General features: G+C 37.6%; 1 protein-coding gene across 1 annotated transcript in view; it reads left to right on the forward strand.

Annotated features, from left to right (window-relative positions):
• The window catches only part of KMT2C (lysine (K)-specific methyltransferase 2C), a 364,954-nt gene that overhangs the window by 268,655 nt on the left and 69,694 nt on the right, over positions 1-26,605 (forward strand). The window contains exons 31-38 of the mRNA XM_006873669.1: positions 13,903-14,035; positions 15,309-15,523; positions 17,316-17,389; positions 18,994-19,176; positions 19,526-21,412; positions 22,084-22,376; positions 23,742-25,552; positions 26,386-26,497. Of these exons, the coding sequence (XP_006873731.1) occupies positions 13,903-14,035; positions 15,309-15,523; positions 17,316-17,389; positions 18,994-19,176; positions 19,526-21,412; positions 22,084-22,376; positions 23,742-25,552; positions 26,386-26,497 (4,708 nt within the window). The remainder of the gene's footprint in view (positions 1-13,902; positions 14,036-15,308; positions 15,524-17,315; positions 17,390-18,993; positions 19,177-19,525; positions 21,413-22,083; positions 22,377-23,741; positions 25,553-26,385; positions 26,498-26,605) is intronic.

Raw genomic sequence — 26,605 nt, forward strand, 5'->3', positions numbered from 1 at the left:
CAATTCAAGCTCAACAGTCGCTCTTCGGAAACCCTATACAGGGTCGCTATGAGTTGGAACCAACTCGACGGCACTTAACAACAAAAACAACTGTAGGATAATCACTGGACTTCTAACCACAGATTGGTTGTTCAAGCCCACTGGCCAGTCCTCAAAAACCCTATCCAGGGTCACACGATGAAGTTGTAACTGACTTGACAGCATTTAACAGCAGCAACAACAATGTATGTACATTCCTAGTTGGCACAAACTGTTAACTCCTGGCTACTAATGGAAAGGTTAATAGTTTAAATGTACCCAGAGATGTCTCAAAAAAGTTCTAGCAGTCTGCTTAACCAAAAAATGAGCCATTGAATATATAATATTCATGATTACCATAGAAAATAGCATACAAAACAAATATAAAAGGAAAGGAAAAGGGAACCAAAATGTCTCACTATAACAAAACACAAAAACAAGCCAGTAGTAAAGGACAGAGAAGGTTTAAAACATACCCAATAAAACAAAACCAAATGATAGAAGTCATTTTTCGTCAATAATAACCATGACTATAAATGTACTAACTTGAATCAAAAGGCAGAGAGTGCCAGAATAGATTTTTTCAAAGACCAAAAATGATCTAACAATATGCTATGTAGAAAAGACATACGTTAGACCCAAAGACACAAACAGGTTGAAAGGGAAAGAAAAAGGGAAAATAATACTATAAACCAACTAGACTTAACAGACATAAGTGGAATACTCACCCAACAACAAAACAATATATATTCTGCGCCAGTGCACATGGATAATTCTCCAGTATAGACCATATTGTAGGTCCCAAAGCAAGTCTCACTAAATTTTAAGATTAAAAAATCATGTAAAGTATTTTCTCTGACCAAACAGAGCAAAGCTAGAAATAAAAGAAAGAAAGAAAAAAACATTTTATAAATGCAAGTCATGGAAACTAGCGCACTGTCAGACTACCATTGGTCAATTGAGAAATCACAAATTTCTTACAGTCAAATGAAAAGGAAGACAGCAACATACCAAAACTTAATGGATACAGTGAAGGCAGTACTCAAAAGAGAATCTTTTATCAACAAATGCCTACATGAAAAAAGAAGAAAGATCTCAACTCAACTGCCAGATTTGACATTTTGAGGACTTAGAAACAAAAGAACTAACTAGGCCTACACCTACCAGAAGGAATGAAATAACAAAGATCTGAGCAGAAATGAATTAAATGAAAAACAGAAAAGCAATAGAATCAGCAGAACCAGATAATCAATAAAATTGGCATACTCTCAGCTAGACTGACAAGGAAAGAAAGAGATTCAAATAACCAAAATAAGAGGTGAAAGAAGAGCTGTTACAACTGACCTGATAAAATAAAGAGCTTTACAACAATATTATGAAAAACCTTGTGACAACTAACTATATAATCTTGATGAAATGGACTAATTCTTAAAAACACACCCTACCCAAACTGAACTCAAAAGGAAATAGAAATTCTCAGTAGACCTATAACAAGTGATGAGATTGCATCAGTGATCAAAAACCTCTCAATGGAACAAGTTTTTAATCAGATGGCTTCCTTAGGGAATTTTGCCTAACATTTGGATGAGAATTACAACCAGTCCTATTTAAAGATAAGAGACAAATAGTTGCACCTTAAAAGTTATTATGACACCAGCCATTACTCATCAAAGTAGGATGTAAATCGTTCTTTGTGGACTGTGTTAGGCTAGTTGACCTTGGTGTCCCTCGAGACTATGGCCCTAAATCCCCAGGCCCAGTAAACTCAGTTCACTTAAGGTGTTTGATTATGGCTAAGAAATTTTCACAACTTTGCACTGTGTGCTCTACTATATTCATGGTTATATTTGCAGCACATATAAATACATATGTAAAAATAACCTCTGTCAAACAATTCATATTACTGGATATAGATAGGTAGATAAGTAGGTAGGTAGGAAGGTAGGTAGGTAGGTAGGGTAGGTAGATAGAGTCAGTGTCGACTCACAGCAACCGTGTGCACAACAGAATGAAACATTGCCTGGTCCTGCGCCAACCTCACAAATGTTGATACATTTGAGCCCATTACTTGTGCCACTGCCAATCCCATTTTATTGCAGGATCTTCCTCTCTTTCTCTGATCCTCCGCTTTGCCAAACATGATATATTATCAGGAGGGACCATGAGGGACTGGTCCCTCCTGATAATATGTCTGAAGTATGAAAGATGAAGTCTGGCCATCCTGACTTCCAAGGAGCATTCTGGCTCTAACATTGATTTGTTTGTCCTTTTGTCAGTCCATGGTACTTTTAACATTCTCCTCCAATACCGTAACTTAAATGCCTCAATTCTTCTACGTTCTTCCTTATTCACCGTCCAACTTTCACATGCATATAAAGTTATTGAAAATACCATGACTTGGGTCAGGCGCACCTTAGTCCTCAAACTGACATATTTACTCCTCAACACTTCAAAAATTTTTACTGTGAATTGAGTTGAGTTTTACATGGAGTATCTATGTTCTTTCAGAGTTTTGTGTATGTCTTCTCAGTGCAGTTTTGCCTGCATGATTTCTCCTGAGAAAACAGAGTTTAATCTTATTGGTACTCCTTTGTAGGTAACTTTGTTTTTCCTGAATTGCTTCCAGGATTCTTTTCTTTGTTTGTGGCTTTGGTGAGTTTGGTTATGATATGTCTTGGTGCTTTTCTTTTGGAGTCTATCCTGTTTGGGGTTCATTCAGCTACTTGAATGCTATCTTTTTTTTGTCTTTCATGATGTTACAAAAGTTTTCTTCAAGCAACTCTTTTACTGTATTTTTTGAGCTTTTTTTTTTTTCTCTCTTCCTGTTCTAGAATTCTGATCACTCATAAGTTATTTTCTTCATGGTATCCCACATAAATATTAGGCTTTCATTGGATTATTTTTCATTCTTTTTTCTAATTATTCCTCTAGCTTACTAGTATTGAGATATTTATCTTCAAGCTCACTAATTCAAGCTTCCATTGATTAAAAACTACTTCTTCGCCCTTTCATTGTATTGTCCATATCTGAAATTTTACTCTTATTTAATCTTCTGAATTTCTGTTTACAGGTTTTGTATTGGCTCCAGTCCTTCAGGTTTTTTGTTTGTTCCTGTAGTGTTTTCCTAAATTCTTCCTTACTTACTTTGACATTCCTGTCAGTCATTTGGAGGTACCTAATTGCTGTTATTGTCTTGAATCCTCTTCAAGTAGTTACAATGTCTTTTTCTTTCTTTCTTTCTATCACTTTCTATCTCTGCCTCTTGGTCACTTGTTTGAGCCACTCTATCTTGTTTGTGTGAACAGAAATTGTTTTTTGTGGTAGTGTTGTGTCTGTGTTAAGTTGATGATTGTACGTTGGTGTAATCTCCTGGTGAATGTGATGAGAGATTGGACACATGTGCATCATTCTCTGTTTTCTGTTCATGCAGCTCCATTTAGGATAAGTTTGGCCAATGGTTTTTGTTGTTGATCTGGTGTCTAGTAACTGGTGTCGGTTCTTGCCCAATGGTTGGTGCTGTATGAGGATAGTTGCTGTTCCTTGTTGGGTGAGGCAAGAAGAAGAAAAAGACAAACAAAAGAGAGAAGGAAACCAACCAAGCAAATAACAGCAAAAAAGGGAAAATAATGGGGGGCGGGGGCAGCCGGCGGCTGGAAACAAAGTAGAAAAACCAAAATGAGAAACGTTGGGAGGAGGAACCCACAGAAGAGACAAAATTGAAATAAAAAGAACTAAATATAATTAGGGAGAGGGGTGGGTAAACCGGAAAGAGATCAGAGAGGAGTAAAGAAAAAGCAAGTATGCTGGGGATGGGGGGAGAGGGGAAGTAGTAAAAACTGTTGGGAAAAAGAAGAAAAAATAAGAGATACAAAGGGTAAAAATCAAGGGCATGTAAAGAGAGGAAGAAGGAGAAGAAACAATTAACAAACAAAAACAATGAAAGGAACAATCCAAGGCAGTAGCAGCTAGACCTAGAGAGTAGAAAATTCTGGGCTCTCCTGCTAGCTAAGGCCCTCACGTGGTGGTTAGGCAAGGGATGAAATGGTGACATGCCCAGCCCTGGATGGAGTTCCTGTAGGACTGTGTGTTGTCTATTCTGGGCAGCCAACCTGGCCCAAAGCATTTGGGGGATTCACGTATTTCCATCCCAGAGGACAACCAAGGGTCAGATGCCCTGTTAGTCCTGAGCTGACCATAACTTGCTCTATAAATCTGGAGTAGGCCACCCCTCATTCCAGGTGCTGGAGTTGGTGCTACTGTTTCCCCACTCCCTTTGTTGTGACTTTACCTATAGAGAACTAGAGTTTTGCTGAGAGTATTATGTGCGTGGGGGCTGGCCACACTTCTGTTTAGCCAGGGTAATGTGGAGTACAAGAAAAAGTTAGCCTCTGAGCCACCAACCACCCTCTGCCTGCCAAACCACCCATGAAAATTCAAGATGGCAGTGCCCAGTCTGCCTACTTGGCACAGATCACATGTCTTCTCCCACCCCACCCCCAACACATACATCCATTCAGATGCTTCTCCTATTTAGGGCTAGTCCAGGGCTGGCCATAGCCGGCCCTGCAGATTTGGAAAGGAGTCACCTGAATTCAGGCACTGGCACTTTCATAGGGCTTACAGTTGCGCCATTCACCCCCATCAGACTCTGACTCCAGGAGAGCAGGAGTTTCTCTGGGAGCTTACATGGGTTGGGGCCAGCCACACCTCTGGTCACCACCAGGTAAGTATGGGGAGCAAGAAAAAAAAAATCACACCTTTATCTCTGCAATGCCAGTTTCTATAATGCCAGTATGCTTTCTTAACTCTTAAACAGCTCACAAAAATTTAAGATGGCTGCATCTATTCAGCTTCCTTTCCTGGTGAGCATTCAGTCCACTGCTGTATTCCTTCATCAGATGCTAAGGGTTCCAGGACCATCATTTGCATCTGTTTTGTTTTTTCTTATCTTTATTGTTGCTGTAAATGTTCCTGCCTTGCCCACTATCTTACCCAATCTGTTGCCTTTTAACACTTGTGCACATCCCAGTATCTTCCTTTGCTCTTAATGTCTTCTATGCCTTCATCATTTTGTACTGACAATAGAGACCAAAGTTTATTAGTGGTTTACCGGGATTGGAAGGGAGGGGAAAGGTCAAGTTGTTGCTTGTGGAGTACTGAGTTTCAGATTATGGTGACAGAAAACTTGCGTTGACTAAAGGATAGTTTATACAACCGATAAAAGTCTTGCCTGATATTGACTAGATTAGTGGTTCAAACCCATCAGCCACTCTAAGGAGAAAGCAGTCTGTTTCTGTCCAGAGTGTAGCCTTGGAAACTCTCTGGGCAGTTTTTCTCTGTCCTGCAGAGTCATCATGAATCAGAATTGACTTAGTGGCAACAGGGTTGGCTATAGCCAGTTAATGCAAGGACTGTTAATAAGTTTGATCACTGGTAAAGTTGAATTTGCAAAGTTTTCTGATAGACATATGTACCACAGTGACGCGCACACACACAAAGACTATCTATCAGCTGAGGCTGCATATAGATTAACATACACTTTATAGGATTTAGTTCTTTTGTTTGGAGGTTTATTGCCTACTCTGTCACCCATGTTAACATGTATCTTCCCTCTAGCCAATGAATAATCTGCCTGCCGCCCCCCCCACACACACGCCATGTAACCATCATAGATTTTTTCTTTTATCAATAAAACGTTTCTTAACATTTTACAATATTGATTTCATACATTATTTGTCTTCTTCATGGTGTCCCACATAACTCTTAGGCTTTTTTCAGATGTTTTCACTGGTGTTTCTGATTGTCTTCTATCATATTAGTACTGAGTGATTCTCCTCAAGCTGACTAATTTCTTTGCATCCATTTCTTTGCCCATTCAATGCATTGTTCATTTCTGAGATCTTAATATTATTCTTCTGGATTTTTAACTGCAAGTTTTGTATTATTTCACTTCTGCATTTATTTTGTCTGTCAGTTCTTATAGTGTTTTCCTGAATTCTTCTAAAGTTTTTATTGTTTTCTCCTTGGTTTCCTCAGTCTTTCAATAAATCTTATGGAGGTACCTAATTATTATTCTTTTGAATTCGTTTTCAGTTCTATTAACATTTGCTTCCTATGAATCTTGGTTGATAGTTTAAGCCAATATCTCGTCTCTTTGTGTGAACTAAAATTGTCTTTTGTTGCCAGAGTATTGTAACATTGTTGTATTTGTAAAACCAAACTGCAATTGTTGAACCCACAGGGAAGAAATCTCTGGGTTGCTCCTGCAATTCAAGGAGCTCACAGGTGGTTGTAGAAGGGGTAAGGGGTGTGGCAGCATAGTTCCTGGTCCTAGATGGAGTTCTTATTGGCCTCAGTGTTATCTATGTTCAGTGCACTCAATCTGGAGGTAGTTCTTAGAAGCCCTTGATGGAGCTGGTTTCAGTGCCTTTTAGGACCACAGGGAAGCTGGGGGAAGGGTGACCTGTTAAATGCTTGTCTGTTGTATCTGTGAATTTTGTAAATCTGGAGCCAAATTTACCTCAATCCAGGCACCAAAACGGCACGCCAAATCTGCATGGTTGGCCCCCACCTCATGCTGAGCAGGATCTATGCTGGGGGTGGATGTGGGTAAGAGATGGCCTCATTTTTGGTCACCAGGGAAGTGTGGGGGGGAAAAAAGAAATTGCACCTTTTCCGTCACCTGTGTGAATGCCAGGCCTCCCTCTGCTGCCAAAGCAGCACACCAGATGGTGGAGCCACTTCTGACCAGCCATTCTCCAGTCATTCGCCGTCTCTCGCAGTCCTTGCTCAGCCTGTCTGCCCTCCCAGCAAGCACTTTATCCACCTCTCTAACCTTTCTTCTGAAGTTTAGAGTGCCAGATTTTCATCTGTGTCTACGCTGGGGGTGGATGTGAGTACGAGCTGGTCACATTTTTGGTCATCAGAAAGTGTGGTGGGAAAAGAAGAAATTGCACCTTTCTCGTCACCCGCATGATTCTAGTTTCTTGTCCTGAAGGGTCTGTGTAGTGAATCTGCTAGTCTGCCATCTAGCTGGAAGTCATCATTTTGGAGGTTTAGAGTCATGGCTTGATGGACCATACCGATTTAGTTAATTAGAATACCATGTTTAGTGTTTTCTGTTCTTCTGAATACTTCATTGCATGTTGCTTCTGGTCTTCAAAGCCTTCATGTAACCATCCATGAAACAATAATTGGTCTCTTTACACCTGAAGCAACAGAAGGAGGAAAGTCAGGAATAGGAGGAGAAAATGGAATGCGTAGCTAATTGTCTCCATGAGAAACTTGCATCTTTGGTCATGAAACGAGAACTGCATGATGCCCGGGACCATTGGTCAACTTAAAGATTAAAGATTCTTTAGAAAAATTTTGATCATGAAGGAGTTTCAGATCATAATTAAAATTTTTTTTGTATTCCAGACTTCTGAATGAGCCCACAGAACTAGTGTACTAAAATAATCTCTACACTTTAAACTAAAAGTACCTCCTGAAGTCTTACTAACCAAACGGTAGTTTAGCTTACCTGGTAAAGAATGTCATTGTTATTTATGTATTGTGCTCTTTTAAGTTCTTTCTGTGTGGGATCAGATTAACAACAACTTGAGAGAGAGAAAATTTAGGGGGCAGTGAGTTTATGTTAATAGAGAGGAACGTCTTGGAAAAGACGTGTGAATATGATTGTACACCTCTAAGAATGTAATCATCGTTACTGAACTTTATGTGTAGAAATTGTTGGTGTATAGCCTGTTTGCATGAAACCACAGTGAAAATAAAATTTAAAAACCAACAAACCCAAAAACCTTAAGGGATATGGTTCTCTTCTGACACACATGGGGTTAGCCATGAGTCAAAATTGACTAAACAACTAATTCTGTTTAGTTTGATGTATGTATGTACGAAGGGCTTCAAAAAGTTTGTGGAAAGTTCTATTTTCGTATAATTCTATTTTCCACAAAGTTTTTGTAGCTCCCATATATATATAGAATTTAGTTCTGTTCTTTAGTGATAACATTTACAAACTTATAAGAGAAACCCTCTTTTGTGATCATAGTATTACAGCAGTCATACAATTATGTCCCTGAAACTTTGTGGACATTTGTGATCCTGTTTAAAAGAAGATTCTTTTGCTCATTTTTGAGCAGTAGGGAGGGTATAATGGTACCTACCCATTCCCCTTTTCCACCAGATGATCTGGTGTCAATTTCATTGTCATGTCCTTCGAGACTAGCCAGTCAACCCCACTTCCTTCTGTGCTTTTTGTTTGTTGTAGCATGTAGTCCAAATATGACCTGTTTGGTAATTATCTTTCAAATTATGAACTTGATAAATAGTAGAACCATATCTGTCTAGTTTGTCACTATATACTATGGCACATCATATGTGCTTGATAAATATTTTCAAAGAAAATCAGTGCCCTTTCCACACCTGCTAACTCTATTGAAATTCCAAATTTGGTGAAAATTGGCTTATTTTGTAGGATCAGCTTTCTTCAACTACCTATAACTAGTTGCTAAATACAATAAGCTCAGATTTCTCTTTCTGTCTGGAGAGTCTGCTGAAATCTCATGGCCTAGAATTAAAATTTGGAGGAGTCGATAGGGCAGTTACATGTCATTCATTGTTTTATATATGGGTATTTCCTACAGAAAGGATTTGGAATCTATTGTGACCTACAGTTTTCATATTTTGAATGAGCCTGGAATTATTCTTTATATACTTTTATCACTTCTTCATAATTACACTGAATTGAATGATGATAATTTTATGACCTCTCATTCAGTGTATGGAGATTGTCTTAAAGTACATAATTAAAATGTTGGTGTTTCTACCAATTTAACTTCTAAACATAGATTTCTCTTGATTTGTGGTAGACTAACCATGTGGCTTGCGTTTGATGAAACATACACATCATAACTGCTTTTTGCCTTAATTGTTCCCAGAGGCTTTTTATAAGATACCATAATGACTGATGCAAAATGTAGTGCAGCAAAATGAATTATCTAAATTAATGAGGGATAAGAGTCAGGATTAGCACAATGAAAGTTTCTATGAAGCAGAGGTTAAATGTTACCACTTCAGCTTCCCAGTTTTTGTTGTTCTGACATCTGTTCCTGACTTCATGGCACTATCTACTTCACCACTGGGTTTGATAATTTGTTGAAACATCCACATATAACCCAAACAATACTTATAGGTGACTTACTAGTTAAGTAACAGACAACAATTTGGAATCAGGAGCAACTCACAATTAGTGTCAGTAAGCACAAAACAAGGTCTGGAACTGTCCCTGAAGTGGAGAGCACATCCCACCCTTCTAAAGTGCTGGATAGCTTCCAACCAAGGACTGCTTTTAGAGCAAAAAGGTTCATGGAACTGATAAGCTTTCTGCTGGAACAACTTTTCAGACCTTTCTCAACTGATAACAACTACTCTCTGCCAGCAATTAGTAGGTACAACTTTTCTTCTTCCAGTTGACATGCCAACTCTAATTTTCTGTCGGACCACTTCCTTCTCTGCCGGTTGGACCTCTCTGTCAGCCTCTACACTGCTGACTGGCCCAACTCATAACCAGTGAGTGTAGCAGCTTACTTAGCTCTTTTAACTGCTATTAGCAGTGGTTCTCTGCTGCCAGGATGCCCCAGCTGGTTTCTATCAGTCTCTAAGCTGCTAACTAGCCTAGCTCACAGGTAACAGCTCTCTCAGCTACAGATTTTCAGCTAACTGAATAAGCTCTGATGCAATAGCTCTCAAAGCTAGTTTTTTTTTGTTTTTTTTTAAACCAGTCCTGGGAGGATTTTAAGCATAGGACTTCTCATGTCCCAGAGGGCACATTTCCTTTTTGGCTTCTGTCAAGCAGGAGGCCTTGAAAGTCTCTGTGTTTCAGTGCTGGAGATGATTCAAAAATGACTGCAGCAGTACATTGACAGGGAGCTGCCAGAAATTGATGCCAGATTCAGAAGAGGACATGGGACTAGGATATCATTGCTGACATCAGATGGATCTTGGCTAAAGGCAGAGAACACCAGGAAGATGTTTTGTTGTTGTTGTTAGGTGTCATCGAGTTGGTACCAACTCGTAACAACCCTGTGCACAGCAAGACGAAACACTGCCCGATCCTGGGCCAACCTCACTATTGTTGCCATGCTTGAGCCCACTGATGGTGCCACTTTGCCAGTCCATCTCACTGGGGGAAGGTGTTTACTTGTGCATTTTTGATTTTGTAAAGGCATTTGAACATGTGGATTATATGGATAACATCACAAAGAATGTGTTCCAAAACACTTCATTGTGCTTATAAGGAATATGTACATAAACCAAGAAGCAGTCACTGAAAGAGAACAAGGGGATTCTGAGTGTGTGCCAGGGTTGTATCCTTTCACCATATTTATTGAATCTGTATGCTGATCGTATAATCCATGAAGCTGGATTATATAAAGAAAAATGTGTCATCAGGATTGGAGCAAGACTGAATAACAACCTGTGATAAGCAGATGACACAACCTTACTTCATGAAAGCTGAGGACTTATATTCTTACTGATGAAGATCATAGACTGTAGTCTTCAGTATAGGTTGCATCTCAATGTAAAGAAAACAAAAATTTCCACAATTGGACCAGTAAATAGCATGATAAATGGAGAATAGATTGAAGTTGTCCAGGATTTCATTTTACTTGGATCCACAGCCCACAGTAATGGAAACAACAGTCAAGAAATCAAAGGGCATATTGCATTAGGCAAATCTGCTGTCCAACTGCTTTGTGAAGTGTGTTAAAGTAAACATGTCAGTTTGAGGATACAGGTATGCCTGACCCAAAACATGATATTTTCAGTTGACTGAGTTCAGTTGACTTAGGTGCATGTGAAGTTGGACAGTAATAAGAAAGAGTGTAGAACAGTCAATTCATCTGAATTATGGTGTTGGCAAAGAAAATTGAAAGTAGCATGGAATGCTGGAGTAGCATGGATTGCTGGAGTAGCATGGATTGCTGGAAGAAGTATAGCCAGAATGCTCCTAAGAAGCAAGGATGGCAAGACTTTATCTATCGTACTTTGGACATTTTATCAGGAAAGATCAGTTTTTGGTTAAGTGGAGGGTCAACGAAAATGAAAACCCCAATGACATGGATTTGACACTGTGGCAGCAACAGTGGACTCAAACATAATATCAGTTTCGTGGATGATGTAGAACCAGGCAACATTCCATTCTGTTGTGTCTAGCATAGCTATGGGTCAGAGCCAAGTTGATGGCACCTAACAACAATCTAACACGTTAAGGTTATCTGCTCATACTAGGTGTGCAATTGCACTTTCCCTGTTTTTCTTCTTTCAAGGCTAGTTGAAACTGAAAAAATTAGCATAACAGATGAAAACATTGCAGGTGTATAGAATCGCAAAAACATAATTGGAAAAATTATTGTTGTTGTTGTTAAGTGCAGTCAAGTCGGTTCCAACCCATAACGAACCTATATAGGGTTTTCAAGGAGCAGGTGGTGAGCTTGAACCTCCAACCTTGCAGATCAAAGTGATTTTTCAGTCCAGCACCAAGTTAAATAGGATGAGAACTTGAAACTTGGGATTTCACTGAACCATGAGAACATTATTATTAATTTTCAATAGGAGTGATATGAAGTGGGGGACAGATTGTATTGTGTTTGCAATAATGCAGAAGAGCAGTCAGAAAGCTGAGAAGGCAAATTTCAAGCAAATTGACAAACCAAAGAGCTTAAAAAAAAATTGTTGAAAAAGTGGAGGTTAAAGATAATTTTTTATGAACTTTTTGAAATACCCTTGTATAAGGAAAAAGTTGGCTGGAGTAAGTTTTCGACTCTTAACATTTGCCATGATGTAACCTTGATCCAATGGGTAGAGCTCTAACATTAATAGGCTAAGCCAAACCTGAAAGTCAAGTCATAGTCCTTGAGACAAAATCTTGAAAATGACATTCAGCCTTCACTTCCTAATGTATACACTAGTGCTAATTGTGCCCTCATGTGCCTTAGTGTTGTGACATTCAAATTATGTTATATAAAGTAATACATGTATTAAGCATTTCTGGGTTTGATTTTTATCCAGTATCAAACAGCATGATAAACTGATCAGATTATGAGTTCTCCATCATTATTCCCACGTAACGAAGGTATTAGCCAACTCTAAAACTTTTGTGGTGTGAAGCTGTGAAATAGTGTTGTTTTTAGTGCTACAGTACTTAACAGAAGTCTTGTATTTTTTCACATTGCAATTTGCCTGTACAAATCTTCATGTTGAATTGGGAGGGCTTTTTAGGATACACAAGGAAAATTAGGCTGGTGAACTCAACAGATAGTTCACTTGTTTCCAAAGAGTTGAGTGGAAAATAATGATAAGGATTAAGATTTAAAACTTGGAAGAGTTACAGAGAAACACAAAGTGGCTTTATTTTCTTAATGTGCATTTAGGGGGGAGAAAAGTTCTTGAAACATGCAAATAAACTAATGAGAGTTAAAATGTATTCAAGGACTGAAACTGCAAGTAATGAAAACTGGAACGTAATATCTAGTACTACTGGCATCAGAAGTGATCTAAATTAAATTACTGAGGGATGAGAGTCAAGATCAACATAGAGCTGATTGCTGTGAAGTGGCAGTCAGACAACCTTTTCACCATTTTTGACACCATCCGTTCTCCCCATAGCTCTTTATTTCTCTGCTAGGTTCAATGGTTTGTTGCATTGGGCACACAAAATTTACAAATCATATTCAAAATTAAGTGGTTTATAGGAAAGTAACAGTGTACAACTCGGGATCATAATCCATTTGGGAAAAAAACAGGATACAACTCAAGGAATTCAAGAGATAGGATAGAATTCACCAATCAGGATAGCTTCCAAACAAGACAGCTGTAAGCTTCATCTCAGTTGCCCACAGGCAAGCAGGCCTTCTTTCATACTGGCTGGCCAATGCCCTCTTTGGGCCAGTACTGCAGTTCTTATTGCTCCATGCACCAGAGGGAGCCTACTCCGCCAGCAAGCCTTCTGTCTGAAGGTGTTCAGCTCTCTCCCTTTGTGATTCAACAAGCCCATTTGCAGCTGCCTAGATTTGTGATCTGGGAAACCCACCACAGCCAGGTCACACCAGTCTCCTGCTTCCTGCTGCTTGTGTTACTACACCCATCTTGCACTGTTGTTTCTCACCATCTTCTGTGTTACAGCTCTAGCTCATGGGTCGAGGAGGTTCTCAGCACAGGCACCTCAGGTACAAATGACATGCCCTGCTCCAGCCTTTTCTTCCTGATGATAGTGAGGTCCCCTTCAACCTTTGTGAAATTGGCCCTTTTAGGCCATTGTCACCTAGTTTGCGTAGTAATCTGCTAATTCCAACAAGGATTTTATGCACATTATTTATATAGGAAATTGACCAATCCTTGCAAAATATTTAAAACATACCAGTCACAGTGCAGTCTTCCGCCCACTCTGTTAATCTCAGCAGAATTATAAACCCAAGACTAGAAAGTGCACGTATAAGGAGAAACCTACTGCTCTGCTTAGGCCTAAATCAGAATGTATTTTATAGTAAACATTAATTGATAATGATATGTGAAATGTTGCTAATTTAAAACTCTTAGAGAAAGTGTTAATTTAATCATCATAACTATGTTTTGGAATCCTTGTGTGGCACTGTAAACTAAGCGCTGGACTGCAAACTGCAAGATTCATAGTTCAAACTCACCAATCACTCTTTGGAATCTCTATACAGGGTCACTATGAGTTGGAACCGACTCGATGGCACTTAAAAACAATTTATATTGAGAAGTTACTATAAGTTTTTATTTAGAACTATTTCAGATGCTTTTTAAAAATTTGAATAATATGCAACCATTTTACCCAAATTATGTTTATGTTTTCTTAAGATGCTTTTTCACGGATACCTCTCATGAATGGCCTTATGGGACCCAGTCCTCATCTCTCGCATAATTCATTGCCTCCTGGAAGTGGATTGGGAACTTTCTCTACTATAGCACAACCCCCTTACCCTGATGCCAGGTATTTAAAAGCCTTCATCTTCTATGGAAAGTTATATCACACTAACTTTGTTGTTTCTGCTGAAGTTACTGAACACAGTATTGTTGCTGCTGTTAGATGCCATTGAGTAGTTTAGGACTTGGTAGCAACACTGTGTACAAAAGAACAAAACACTTCCCAGTCATATGCCATTCTCACAGTTGTTGTTACATTGAGTCCATTATTGCAGCCATTATGTCAGTTTATCTCATAGAAGGTCTTCTTATTTTTCACTGAGCATCTGTTTAACAAGCATGATGTCCTTCACCAGGAACTGGCTGCTCTTTTCAGTTAACATGTCCAAAGAACATGAGATGATGTCTAACCATTGTCACTTCTAAGAAGAACTCTGGCTATACTTCTTCCAATATAGACTTGTTCGTTCTTTTGGCAGTCCATGATATATTTAATGCTCCAACACCGTAATTCAGTAGCATTAGTTCTTAGGTCTTTATTCATTGTCCAGCTTCCGCACCCGTGACGGGGGCTTCAAAAAGTTTGTGGACAAATTTCCTTATCTGTTAATTACATGAACTTTTTGAAGCCCTCTCATATGAGATGATTGAAAATACTGTGGGTTGAATAACACCTTACTTTTCCAAGTAACATCTTTGTTTTTTATCAGTATTCATTGAGAGTTTCTGAGTGCAGTGTCATTTTGTTTCTTGACTACTGCTTCAATGGGCATTGATTTTTTTAATCTAAGCAAAATGAAATCCTTCACAACTTCCATCTTTTCTGTTTTTTCATGATGTTTCTTATTGGTCTAGTTGTATGGATTTCTGTTGTCTTTATGTTGGGGTGAGCCCTGATGAGGCACTGTAAGTTAAGCGACAGACTGGTAACCGTAAGGTCAGCAGTTTAGACTCACTAGTGACTCTTGGGAATCCCTATACAGGGTTGCTATGAGTCAGTGCCTACTCGAAGGCACACACGACAAAAATCCATATTGAAGGCTGTAATCTTTGCTCTTCACCATAAGTGCTTCAAGTCTTCATCACTTTCAGCAAGCTAAATTGTGTCATCTGCATTTTGCAGATTGTTCATGCATATTCGTACAATCTTGATGCCGTATTCTTGTTGGATTATTTGCTCAACACAATATCAGTGTGTATTATATTTATTGAGACTTTTTTCTTAAAAAACATCAAGTATGTTACTTTTTAGCTATTTGGTTTTAATGAAAGTTGTATTTGACCATAGTATCTTAAAAGTTATTTTATGGTTATGAAGCTAAATTCTTTGTTATTGCTAGCAATAAAAATCCAACATTTAATTCAATGGTATGTGATCCTATTAGCTCTTGGCCATCATCAGCTCCCACTATGGAAGGAGAAAATGATACAATGTCAAATACCCAGAGAAGTACGCTTAAGTGGGAAAAAGAAGAAGCTTTGGGTGAAATGGCAACAGTAGCACCAGTTCTGTACACGAATATTAATTTTCCTAATTTAAAGGAAGAATTCCCTGGTAAGTCATGGATGTTATATTGCAGTTTTACAAGTATAATAACTTTGTTGTTGTTTTTACTGCAACAGAAAGCCATCTCATCACTCATTTTCATCTAGTGTGACTGCACAAAGATTCCCTGTCTAGAAACAGCTTGTATTTTCTTGGCCTCGACCCTAAAATTGTTCCCAAAGTGGTTTCAATTAGTGAAGTGATAATTAGTTTTCCAGCTTCTAGAAATGCTTATAAACATGTAGGGGTTAGTGTTGTGTAGGTATAATTCTATCCAGAAATTTCTAGAATATAAAGTGTCATTTAATCAAAGTATTCAGTTAGTATACATTGGAATCAATTCTAAACAGTTTTGCCATTGAAAGTAACTCAATGCCATCTTCCCTTCTCTTCACTGGGTTAAGCGTTCAGATGCTAACCATAAGGTCAGCAGTTCAAATAAAATATACCAGCCGCTCTGCAGGAGAAAGATAAGACTTTTTGCTCCTGGAAAGATTTACCGCCTCAGAAATTCTATACAGGGTCTCTGCATTTGAACCAACTTGAAGGCATAAAACCAAACCAGTACATTACTGGTACTTGTTTGAAAATGCAGATGGATATTTCTGAAAAATCTGCCTTTTTTTTTAAATGACTAGAAAATGAAACATTTGAATCAATGAAATATCAGTTACAGAATATTTACTGCTTTAATATCTTGAGTTACACATTACAAGTTAATGGTACAAGTTACAGGTTACAAGAAAAATCAAGATTTAAAAGGTTATTCAAACCCTGTTTATAGTAATTTCCCAGTTGTCTCTGCACAGAAGTGCTGCTGAATTACTACTGGGGTACCTAGAAGTAGATTTTCTTAGGACGACACCTGCCTAGGTGCTTTTCTGGTATGGTCTCCCTGTGGTAAAAAATATATAAATTATAGAAAAAAATAAATCAAAGGATAACTTATCTAATGGTAGGAATCAGGTTTAGGGCAGGAATGTCTGTTAAAGCAATATTCCCATTCTTCCAACTACTTATAATACCAGTCACTTATTTTTTGCTATTTAGAGATCAGCATACTTGGTTATATTAAATCACTTTGTATCATTGTAGATTGTCCTTACACAGCAGAGCTACGTTTGTTTTTGTTTTTAAGTAATCTTTGTATTAGCTTTTCAGTGTGATCTAGAACCTCATAAAATAATAGGTTACGGCTGTGTTGGTCTCTCAGCTGATTTTCATTTTCATTGGCTTTTTTTTTTTTCTCATGTTTTAATATGGAAATAAATCTCTTCTACATTTATCCTTAGAATTTTGTATGCTGTCATGACACTGAATTCCATGGAATTTCCTTGAAATACTGGGTGTTTTCCATGTGCTTGTTGTACACAAATACTAGTGAGATGCGTATTCTTAATTATCATTACTTCCTTTTGGCCATATAGATAGACAGCTGTTTTAAATATTTTAGAAAATGTTTTGCTTTGGTTCTCGTAATGTCTTACTAGACTCGGGTAATTTCTTATACATGAGTTAGATTCATTTTGACTGCTTAATCTCTTAGAATTAAAAATATTTCTGTTTTACAATAATAATATCTCTTATTAACAAGATTGTTAATAAAGTAGTATTTCATTCAGAAAATAGTTGCAGTTTCCTTTGTGCCAAGAACTTTGTAATGTTCCAAGAACTTAATATAGGAATAAACATTTATGAAAACATGACCTGAATAACCTGTCAACAGTTTATCAGTTGCTTTTGTTATGATTCCATATCATTGCTGTGGTTCTATAAGTGTGTGTGCTGTTCTTTGTTGTAGATTGGACTACCCGAGTGAAGCAGATAGCGAAATTGTGGAGAAAAGCAAGCTCACAGGAAAGAGCACCATATGTGGTATTTTAAAAACTTCTATGTGTTTATATCTTTAAACACAATACATGAACATTACTTTTATTGTCTTAGGCTAATAATATTTTCCATTGCAAAAAATAATATGTTAATATTTGGACAACTAACAGCTGTACTTTTTTTTTTTTTTAAAGTTTTTATTATGAGTTGAGTGATTGCAAAGAGCTTTACTTTGAATGGTGATTTACTAAGTCATTAAATCTTAATATAGAGGGTGACATCTTAAACTACTTAACCGAAGAAGAGTATTAAGGATCGAAAATTAGTTAATTTAGGTGCATGTTTAATTCATTTCACTTCAAAATTGTTTGTTTTCAAAAGAATACTCAACTTGGAGTTGTTAGTAAGCCTCAATTGCTTTCACAGTAAGTCCTTTTTTAACTAGATTCAATAAAAAAATCTTTGTATTTCAAGAAAGGACATATCTAGATTCTTTTTTTAGAGTCTTGGTACAGTGCTGTAGCATATGCATTAGACTGCTAACTACAAGGTTGGCGGTTCAAACCCACCAGCCACTTCTTGGGAATCCTATACAGGTTGCGTGAGTTGGACTTGAAGGCACTAATAACAACAGCAGCAGATTTATTTATTTATTTATTTATTTATTTTTTTTAGTAATAGGTATCTCTTCTTAAGCTTTTACAATAATGGTCTTATGCAATATTTATAATATTTGTCCTTTTGGCAGCAGATACTTTTAAGGAATTTTTTAACGTAATTTTGCTAAGAATTACTAGGGAATTTTCTAATTCACGGTTTCAGATGGTGAATTGTTTTCTCTCACAACCAAATTAAGATTGTCAGTTGGAGTCAAATCTTTTTATTTTGCATTTCAAAGCATATGAAATTTTCATTGTTGCTTTAAAAAATATGCAGTTATTTTCTAACTTGATTTACTGTGTACGTGTCCACCATGATAACGATTGCTTAGATACAAACCATGATCATCAATTCAGTTCTGATTCAGCAACCATATAGGACAAAGTAGAATTGCTCTCCAGAGTTTCTGAGACTGTAAATCTTTACGTGAGCAGAAAGCCTCATTTTTCTCCCTGAGAGCAGTTGGTGAGCTTGAACCACAGTTAAGCTTGTTGCTTAACCCACTCTACCACCATAGCTCTTTTGCCTGATAATAGCTTGGTTTTTTTTTTTTTTTCTTGTTGTTAAGTTGTTGATAAGCCTTGATTTGTTCTACTTTGCCTTTTTAGTAAGATAATGACAACCTATTTTTAATGCTTCAGGATGATTTTGTTTTTAAATTTTTTGTTTGCAGATTTTAGATTTAGAAGATGGCTTTGATGTTTTCTCTCTCTCTAATTTGAGGAAGATGTTAATTCTTCATAGTAGGGTATACCTGGGATTTCTAAGCTGATTTCAGATATGAAAACATTCCCTCTACTGATGAGTAACATGCTCCGTGTAAAAGATGGGTTATTATACAAGGCTGTAAGATCTAAGAATTATATCTTAACTATTTAACCCAACTTTTTCTCTATTTAATAAAGTTTGCCTTAAGTGTTACTTTTCTTTCTTAAAACGTATTGTTATATAGTTGGAAGATAATTCTTTTTCTCTTTTTTCCCCCCAAGCAAAAAGCCAGAGATAACAGAGCTGCATTACGCATTAATAAAGTACAGATGTCAAATGACTCCATGAAAAGACAGCAACAGCAAGATAGCATTGATCCCAACTCTCGCATTGATTCGGATATTTTTAAAGATCCGTTAAAGCAAAGAGAATCAGAACATGAACAGGAATGGAAATTTAGACAGGTATGACATTTTTTGGATAATTTACTTTTTTTAAATTACATTTTCCCTTTTAAAAAGTTGTATCACTTAAGACTATTGCTCTTAGTATAGCAAGAAAATATGTTTTAAAATGGACTTGTCTTTCTCTAAGATATTTTAAGTTGATTCAGTAAGTTTATTGTAATAGTATGAATAATATAATGCCTTAGGCATAATGGTGCCTCTCTTGTTTAGGAATCTATAACCTAATAAGAGAGCAATCTAGAAGCTGCTGATACCAAATTAATTTTTTTCTGGTACTGTTTTTTTTTAAATCAGGTGGATTATTTTCTTTGTTAACTACATTATATTTTCCTTACTATTTTCACAGCAAATGCGTCAGAAAAGTAAACAGCAAGCTAAAATTGAAGCTACACAGAAACTTGAGCAGGTAAAGAATGAACAGCAGCAGCAGCAGCAACAGCAGCAATTTGGTTCTCAACATCTTCTGACACAGTCTGGTTCAGATACACCAAGCAGTGGGATCCAGAGTCCCTTGACACCTCAGCCTGGCAATGGGAATATGTCTCCTGCACAGTCATTCCATAAAGACCTGTTTACAAAGCAACTGCCTAATACTCCTACTTCTTCATCTTCCGATGATGTGTTTGTAAAACCACAAGCTCCACCTCCTCCTCCACCCTCATCCCGGATTCCCATTCAGGAAAATCTTTCTCAGACTCAGACTTCTCAGTCACATTCACCACAGATGTTTTCACCTGGCTCTTCTAACTCCCGACCACCATCTCCAGTGGATCCTTACGCCAAAATGGTTGGCACCCCTAGACCACCTCCAGGGGGCCATAGTTTTCCCAGAAGAAATTCTATTACACCAGTAGAAAACTGTACGTCATTATCTTCAGTATCTAGGGCCATTCAAATAAGTGAAACAGCAGCAAATAGGCCATCACCAGTGAGGGATTCATGTTCTTCCACCATTACGAATAATGACCCCTATGCAAAGCCTCCGGACACACCTAGACCTATGTTAACAGATCAGTTTCCCAAGCCTTTGGGGCTACCTAGATCTCCTGTAGTTTCGGAGCAAACTGCAAAAGGTCCTCTAACATCTGGAACCAGTGATCCTTTTACTAAACCATCTCCTAGGACAGATGTATTTCAGAGACAACGGATCTCTGACCCATATACACGACCTTTGTTGACATCTGCACCTCTTGAAAGTGGTCCTGGACCCTTTAAGACTCCAATGCAGCCTCCTCCATCCTCCCAGGACCCTTATGGGTCAGTGTCACAGGCACCAAGACGAATGTCTATTGACCCTTATGAACGGCCTGCTTTGACACCAAGACCTATAGATAGTTTTTCCCATAGTCAATCCAGTGATCCGTATAGCCAGCCTCCCCTCACTCCACATCCAGGAATGAATGAATCTTTTGCCCATCCTTCAAGGACTTTTTCCCAGTCTGGAACCATATCAAGGCCAATGTCTCAGGACCCATATTCCCAACCCCCAGGAACTCCACGACCTGTTGTAGATTCTTATTCACAACCCTCAGGAACAACTCGGTCTAATCCAGATCCTTATTCTCAACCTCCTGGAACTCCCCGACCTTCCACTGTTGATCCATATAGTCAACAGCCGCCAACCCCAAGGCCATCTACACAAACAGACTTGTTTGTTGCATCTGCAACTACTCAGAGGCATTCTGATCCATACGCTCATCCTTCTGGAACACCAAGACCTAGAATTGCTGCTCCTTACTCTAAACCACCAACACCACCAAGGCCAAGGATTTCAGAAGGTTTTACTAGATCTTCAATGATACGACCAGTCCTCATGCCTAATCAGGATCTTTTCCTGCAGGCAGCACAAAATCGAGGACCAGCTTTGTCTGGCCCTTTGGTAAGGCCACCTGATACATGTTCCCAAACACCCAGACCACCTGGACCTGGTCTTTCAGACACATTTACCCATGTTTCCCCATCTGCGGCCCGTGATCCCTATGATCAGTCTCCAGTGACTCCAAGATCTCAACCAGACTCTTTTGGAGCAAGTCAGGTTATTCATGATGTCAGTGACCATCCAAAGCCTGGATCAGAGGGGAACTTTAGTACATCTTCAAACTCTCCTCTGAATTCCCAAGGTCAACCATTTTCCAGTGTCCCTCAAATTCCTGGACCTGTACCAACTTCAGGAGTAGCTGATACGCAGAATACCATCAACATGACTCAAGCAGATACAGAGAAAATGAGACAGGTAAACACATTGTACGTTTTCAAATGCTTTAAATGTGTTATCCAGAGAAAGCTACTCATTTCATCAAACTAAGTAATTTCTACAGTGGTTTTAAAGTTTCTGATCATTTTCTATAGAATTCACATGCTGCACAGAAGAAAATTAAATTTGGCAAAATTAGCACGAGCTGACTTAGATTTATTATGTATTTTATTTTAATATAAATTTTGTAGGAAAATTCTTAAATTGAAAGTTTTCAGTTTTGTTACCTGACTAGCAAAAAGACCCAAATCATAAGTTTATTTTAGATAATTTAACAGTTAAAGAACTGACTGGTGTTTTATCAAGCTTTGAAACATTTAGATATTTAAAACATCACATAGTAAAAGTGTTGTTGAGTGCAAGCACATTGATTCCAACTCCTACTCATCCCATGTTACTGAGTAGAGCTGCTTCATAGCATTATCTTAGCTGTAATCCTTACAGAAGCAGATCAAAAGGGTAGCTTCAGACTACCAGCCTTTAGGTTAGCAACCAAGTGCTTTAATTATTGCACTCCAGGGCTGCTAGCAAAAGCATTGGGACTTTTTAAAGACTTAGAAAATGATTAATCATTTAAAATTTTAAAATGATTAATCATTTAAAAAATGATTATTAGAAATCTGAATTTTTTTTTTTTTTTTCCTGTTCAGCGACAAAAGTTACGCGAGATCATTCTCCAGCAGCAACAGCAGAAAAAGATTGCTGGTCGTCAGGAGAAGGGGTGTCAGGATTCACCAGGAACGCCTCATCCAGGACCCCTTCAGCATTGGCAACCAGAGAATATCAACCAGGCTTTTACCAGACCTCCACCTCCCTATCCTGGGAACATTAGATCTCCCATTGTCCCTTCTCTAGGGCCTAGATACACTGTTTTCCCAAAAGATCAGCGTGGGCCCTATCCTCCAGATGTTGCTGGTATGGGGATGCGACCTCATGGATTTAGGTAATGGTTTTAATTTCTTTCTAGATATAGTTCTTGGAAGAAGAAACATGCATGAATAAAATTACTGTTAATCAAGAAGTTGACATTGTGACAAATTAGACTGTTTCTGTCTCTTTATAACTTCTGAGATAAAATCAACTTTGTTTTCCAATAATTAGAGGACATAGTTTTTTCCCTCTAGAAACAGACTCTAAAAGTATTTCCTTCATTACTAGCTATATTAACTATATAAAATATTATATATTAACTATATAAATATAATGTTAACTATACTAACATTAAATACAACTATAATAATATAGTTTATAATATCAGTCAGATCACATCTTCTAAAATGTAAGTACCATATACAGTTAAGGCCTCCTAGGGCCAGGTGGCAATTGTGTTAATTATCCTCATACCTAATATCAGTGTTATAAATTTCTACTCTTGATTTACAGTGTTAATATTAGCAGAGACTTTCATATTTAAAGTATGTTTTATCTTAGGACCTTTACATGAGGAGATAAGGTTATAAAATTATTGATTATGAATCATGACCATATTTCCTTTATTTTTTGTAGTGGCTAGTAGAAAGATACAAGTTAAACTTTATCCCTAGTTCTAGTAAGTAGGTACATCTTCAAAACAGATGTTCATTAGTTGTATATATATAAATTAATAGCTACTATTTGTTTCCATGTTCTATTCTTACTCCGCCTTTATCATCCTTTTGTTGCTGTGTTTTGCTTTTATTTTGTCTTTTTGTAAATTACCTTTAATCCTTTCTTGAGTGAGATGCAATATAAATATTAAAGATTCTATAATTTATTCACTTAATCTTTGCATGTGATACTTATCCTTGATCTCTTACTACCTCCTTATTCCTTTCAAGTCAGTAGGCTTAGTTAGTTTGTTTAGTCATTACATGTGTGGTTTTGACTTTTAATGTATTGAGTTATTTAATTTTCTAACACCAACAACAAATTTGGTAGATTGCCGTACTGCATGCAGTCATTCCCTAAATCAGTTTCCTTGGTGGAGCCTCCCTCAGCCTAGGAGCCTCCCTAAGCACAAATTCCAATAGCATTGGCTTATTTTGGGGCAGTTTGTTCTGTCTGCTTGAGTGATTTATCTTTGTTTATGTTATCTATTACCAGTATCAGCTTTTAGAGCTCTCTGGCAAGGTGTACATTAATACAGTACTATAAAAATTTATTTGCATATGGTTACTTTTTATTGATGGTGTTTAATTTTTGCCTAGTTATTATATTTGACAGCAAAATTTTATACCTATACTTTAGTCTAATCTTTTCCTTTGTACAACCTAAGTCTAAATTTTGCTTAATACTTATATTAAAACAAGCTGTTTGAATTTTTTTTTAGATTTGGATTTTCAGGAGGTAGTCATGGTACCATATCAAGTCAGGAGCACTTCCTTGTACCTCCTCAACAAATACAAGGATCTGGAGTTCCTCCTCAACTCAGAAGACCAATGTCTGTAGATATGCCTAGGCCTTTAAATAACCCACAAATGAATAACCCAGTTGGACTTGCTCAGCATTTTCCACCACAGAGTCTACCAGTTCAGCAGCATAACATACTGGGCCAAGCATTTATTGAATTAAGGCATAGAACCCCTGATGGAAGGCCACAGCTGCCCTTTAGTGCTCCTGCTGGCAGTGTTATAGAAGCGTCTTCTCATCCAAGACATGGAAACTTCATTCCCCGGACAGACTTTCCAGGCCCTAGACACACAGACCCCATGAGACGGCCTCCCCAATGCCTACCCAGTCAATTACCTGTGCATCCAAATGTGGAACAAGTGGCACCATCACAGCAAGAGCAAAGTCATTCTACCCCTTCATCATCTGTGATCATGAGGTCTCTGAGTCATCCCTTAAGTGGTGACTTTTCAGAAGCATCTTTGTCAACATCTACTCCAGCTGAAACTACATCTGATAATTTACAGGTAACCAACCAGTCTTCTGATGGTCTTGAAGAGAAACTTGATTCTATTGATCCATCTGTAAAAGAACTAGATGTCAAAGACCTTGAGGGGGTTGAAGTCAAAGACTTAGATGATGAGGATCTTGAAAATTTAAATCTAGATACAGAGGATGGCAAGGGAGATGAATTGGATACTTTAGGTAATTTGGAAACAAATGATCCCAACTTGGATGACCTCTTGAGATCAGGAGAGTTTGATATAATTGCATATACAGATCCAGAACTTGACTTGGGGGATAAGAAAAGCATGTTTAATGAAGAACTTGATCTAAATGTTCCAATTGATGATAATCAGTGCATGTCTATTGAACCAAAAAAAAAGGAACAAGAAGACAAAACTTTGATTCTTTCTGATAAACATTCACCACAGAAAAAATCCACTGTTGCCAGTGAGATAAAAACTGAAGCATTATCTCCAACTTCTAAAGAGGAAACTAAATATGAAATTGAGAAAAATGAGGATAAAGATTCTGTTGATATTCCCTGCTCAAAGGCTTCTACTAATGCAGACCTTAATGATGGAGAAAAGGCTGCTTTGCAACCTTGTAATCCAGATCTACCTGAGGAAAAAACTAATCAGGAAACTGATGACTCCAGCACAAGTGTTCAAGGATCTGCTCAACTACCTGCTGAAGATGTAATAAACTCTTGTGGCATAACTGGATCGACTCCTGTTCTCTCAAGTTTACTTGCTAACGAAAAGTCAGATAATTCAGACGTTAGGCCATTGGGGTCTTCTCCACCATCAACTTTGCCAGCCTCACCATCTAATCATATGTCAAGTTTGCCTCCTACTTTAATGACGCCAGCTGGTCATGTTTTGGATAATAACATGAATGCTAATGTGGCAGTAGTCTCTAGGGTAAACCATACTTTTTCTCAGAGTATACAGGTAAACCCAGGGTTTGTTCAGGGTCAGTCAAGCAGTCATAATTTTGTGACAGGAAAATCTACAAATCAAACTGTGCCTCTCACGAGTCAATCTGGTACCAGTGGCATGTCTGGATCACAACAGCTGATGATTCCTCAAACATTAGCCCAGCAGAATAGAGAGAGGCCCCTCCTTCTAGAGGAACAGCCTCTACTTCTACAGGATCTTTTGGATCAAGAGAGACAAGAGCAGCAGCAGCAAAGAAAGATGCAAGCCATGATACGTCAGCGTTCTGAACCATTCTTCCCTAATATTGGTAGGACTTTACTTGAGTCTTAATAGTAATGTATATGGTCATTAGACTGGCCTTCAGTATGCAACACTGACATTCTATTTTAGATGCATTCCTGATTTTATCAAATTGGCTCATTACTGTTTTATGTACGCACAAAAAGGTTTTTTATCAATAGCCTCTCCATATTGTGAGGATATAGCCTCAAGAAATTGATACATCTTTCTTTTTAAGAGTGATAATTACTATAATGAATTTCCCTTGTATTGTAAATAAATACAAATTCTCAGTCATGATGCTATATTACTGAAAAAGTATTGCTGATTAACATTATAAAAATTTGGATGAAAGGGGATTGTGTTATGTTAGATTACTGCCATAATCTTCCTTAAATTTGACAGAATTCTTGTTTTAATTATCGGAGAGTAAAGTATTAAAATCTTCATTAATGATTTACTGATAAGGGTTTAAATTCAGGATACATTTCTTATATCTCAATCCCTTACCTAATACAGAAACCTGTGGCATTGTTGTCATCAAAGTCCCATGGAGTCTGTTCTGACTCATAATGGCCCTGTGTAGGATTTCTAATGCATGAAATTTTTGCAGGAGCATAAAGCCTCATCTTTCTCTCACAGAGCATTTGATGGGCTCAAACCACTGACCTTGTGGTTTTCAGTCTAGTGTTTATCCTACAGAGCCACCACGCTTCCATAGAAAACTGTAGTGATTATTATATAATAAGGAATAAGAGTTTATAAAGAATAGTATATTTGTGATAGTTACCTTTTATCTCATAGTATACCTTAAGCCAAATACTGTGGAAAAAAAGTAACTTTAAACTATTTTTTCTTTAGATTTTGATGCAATTACAGATCCTATAATGAAAGCCAAGATGGTGGCCCTCAAAGGCATAAATAAAGTAATGGCACAAAACAATATGGGCATGCCATCAATGGTTATGAACAGGTATGTAATAACAATGCTTCTTATTTTTACTTTGCATTCAGAAGTGCTTGAAATTTTACCTAGTTCTCAGAATTAATGCACAGAAGCTCAATGCTTATATTCTAGAAA

The sequence above is a fragment of the Chrysochloris asiatica genome, unplaced genomic scaffold (assembly GCF_000296735.1).
Source record: "Chrysochloris asiatica unplaced genomic scaffold, ChrAsi1.0 scaffold00249, whole genome shotgun sequence".
Classification (NCBI taxonomy): Eukaryota; Metazoa; Chordata; class Mammalia; order Afrosoricida; family Chrysochloridae; genus Chrysochloris; species Chrysochloris asiatica.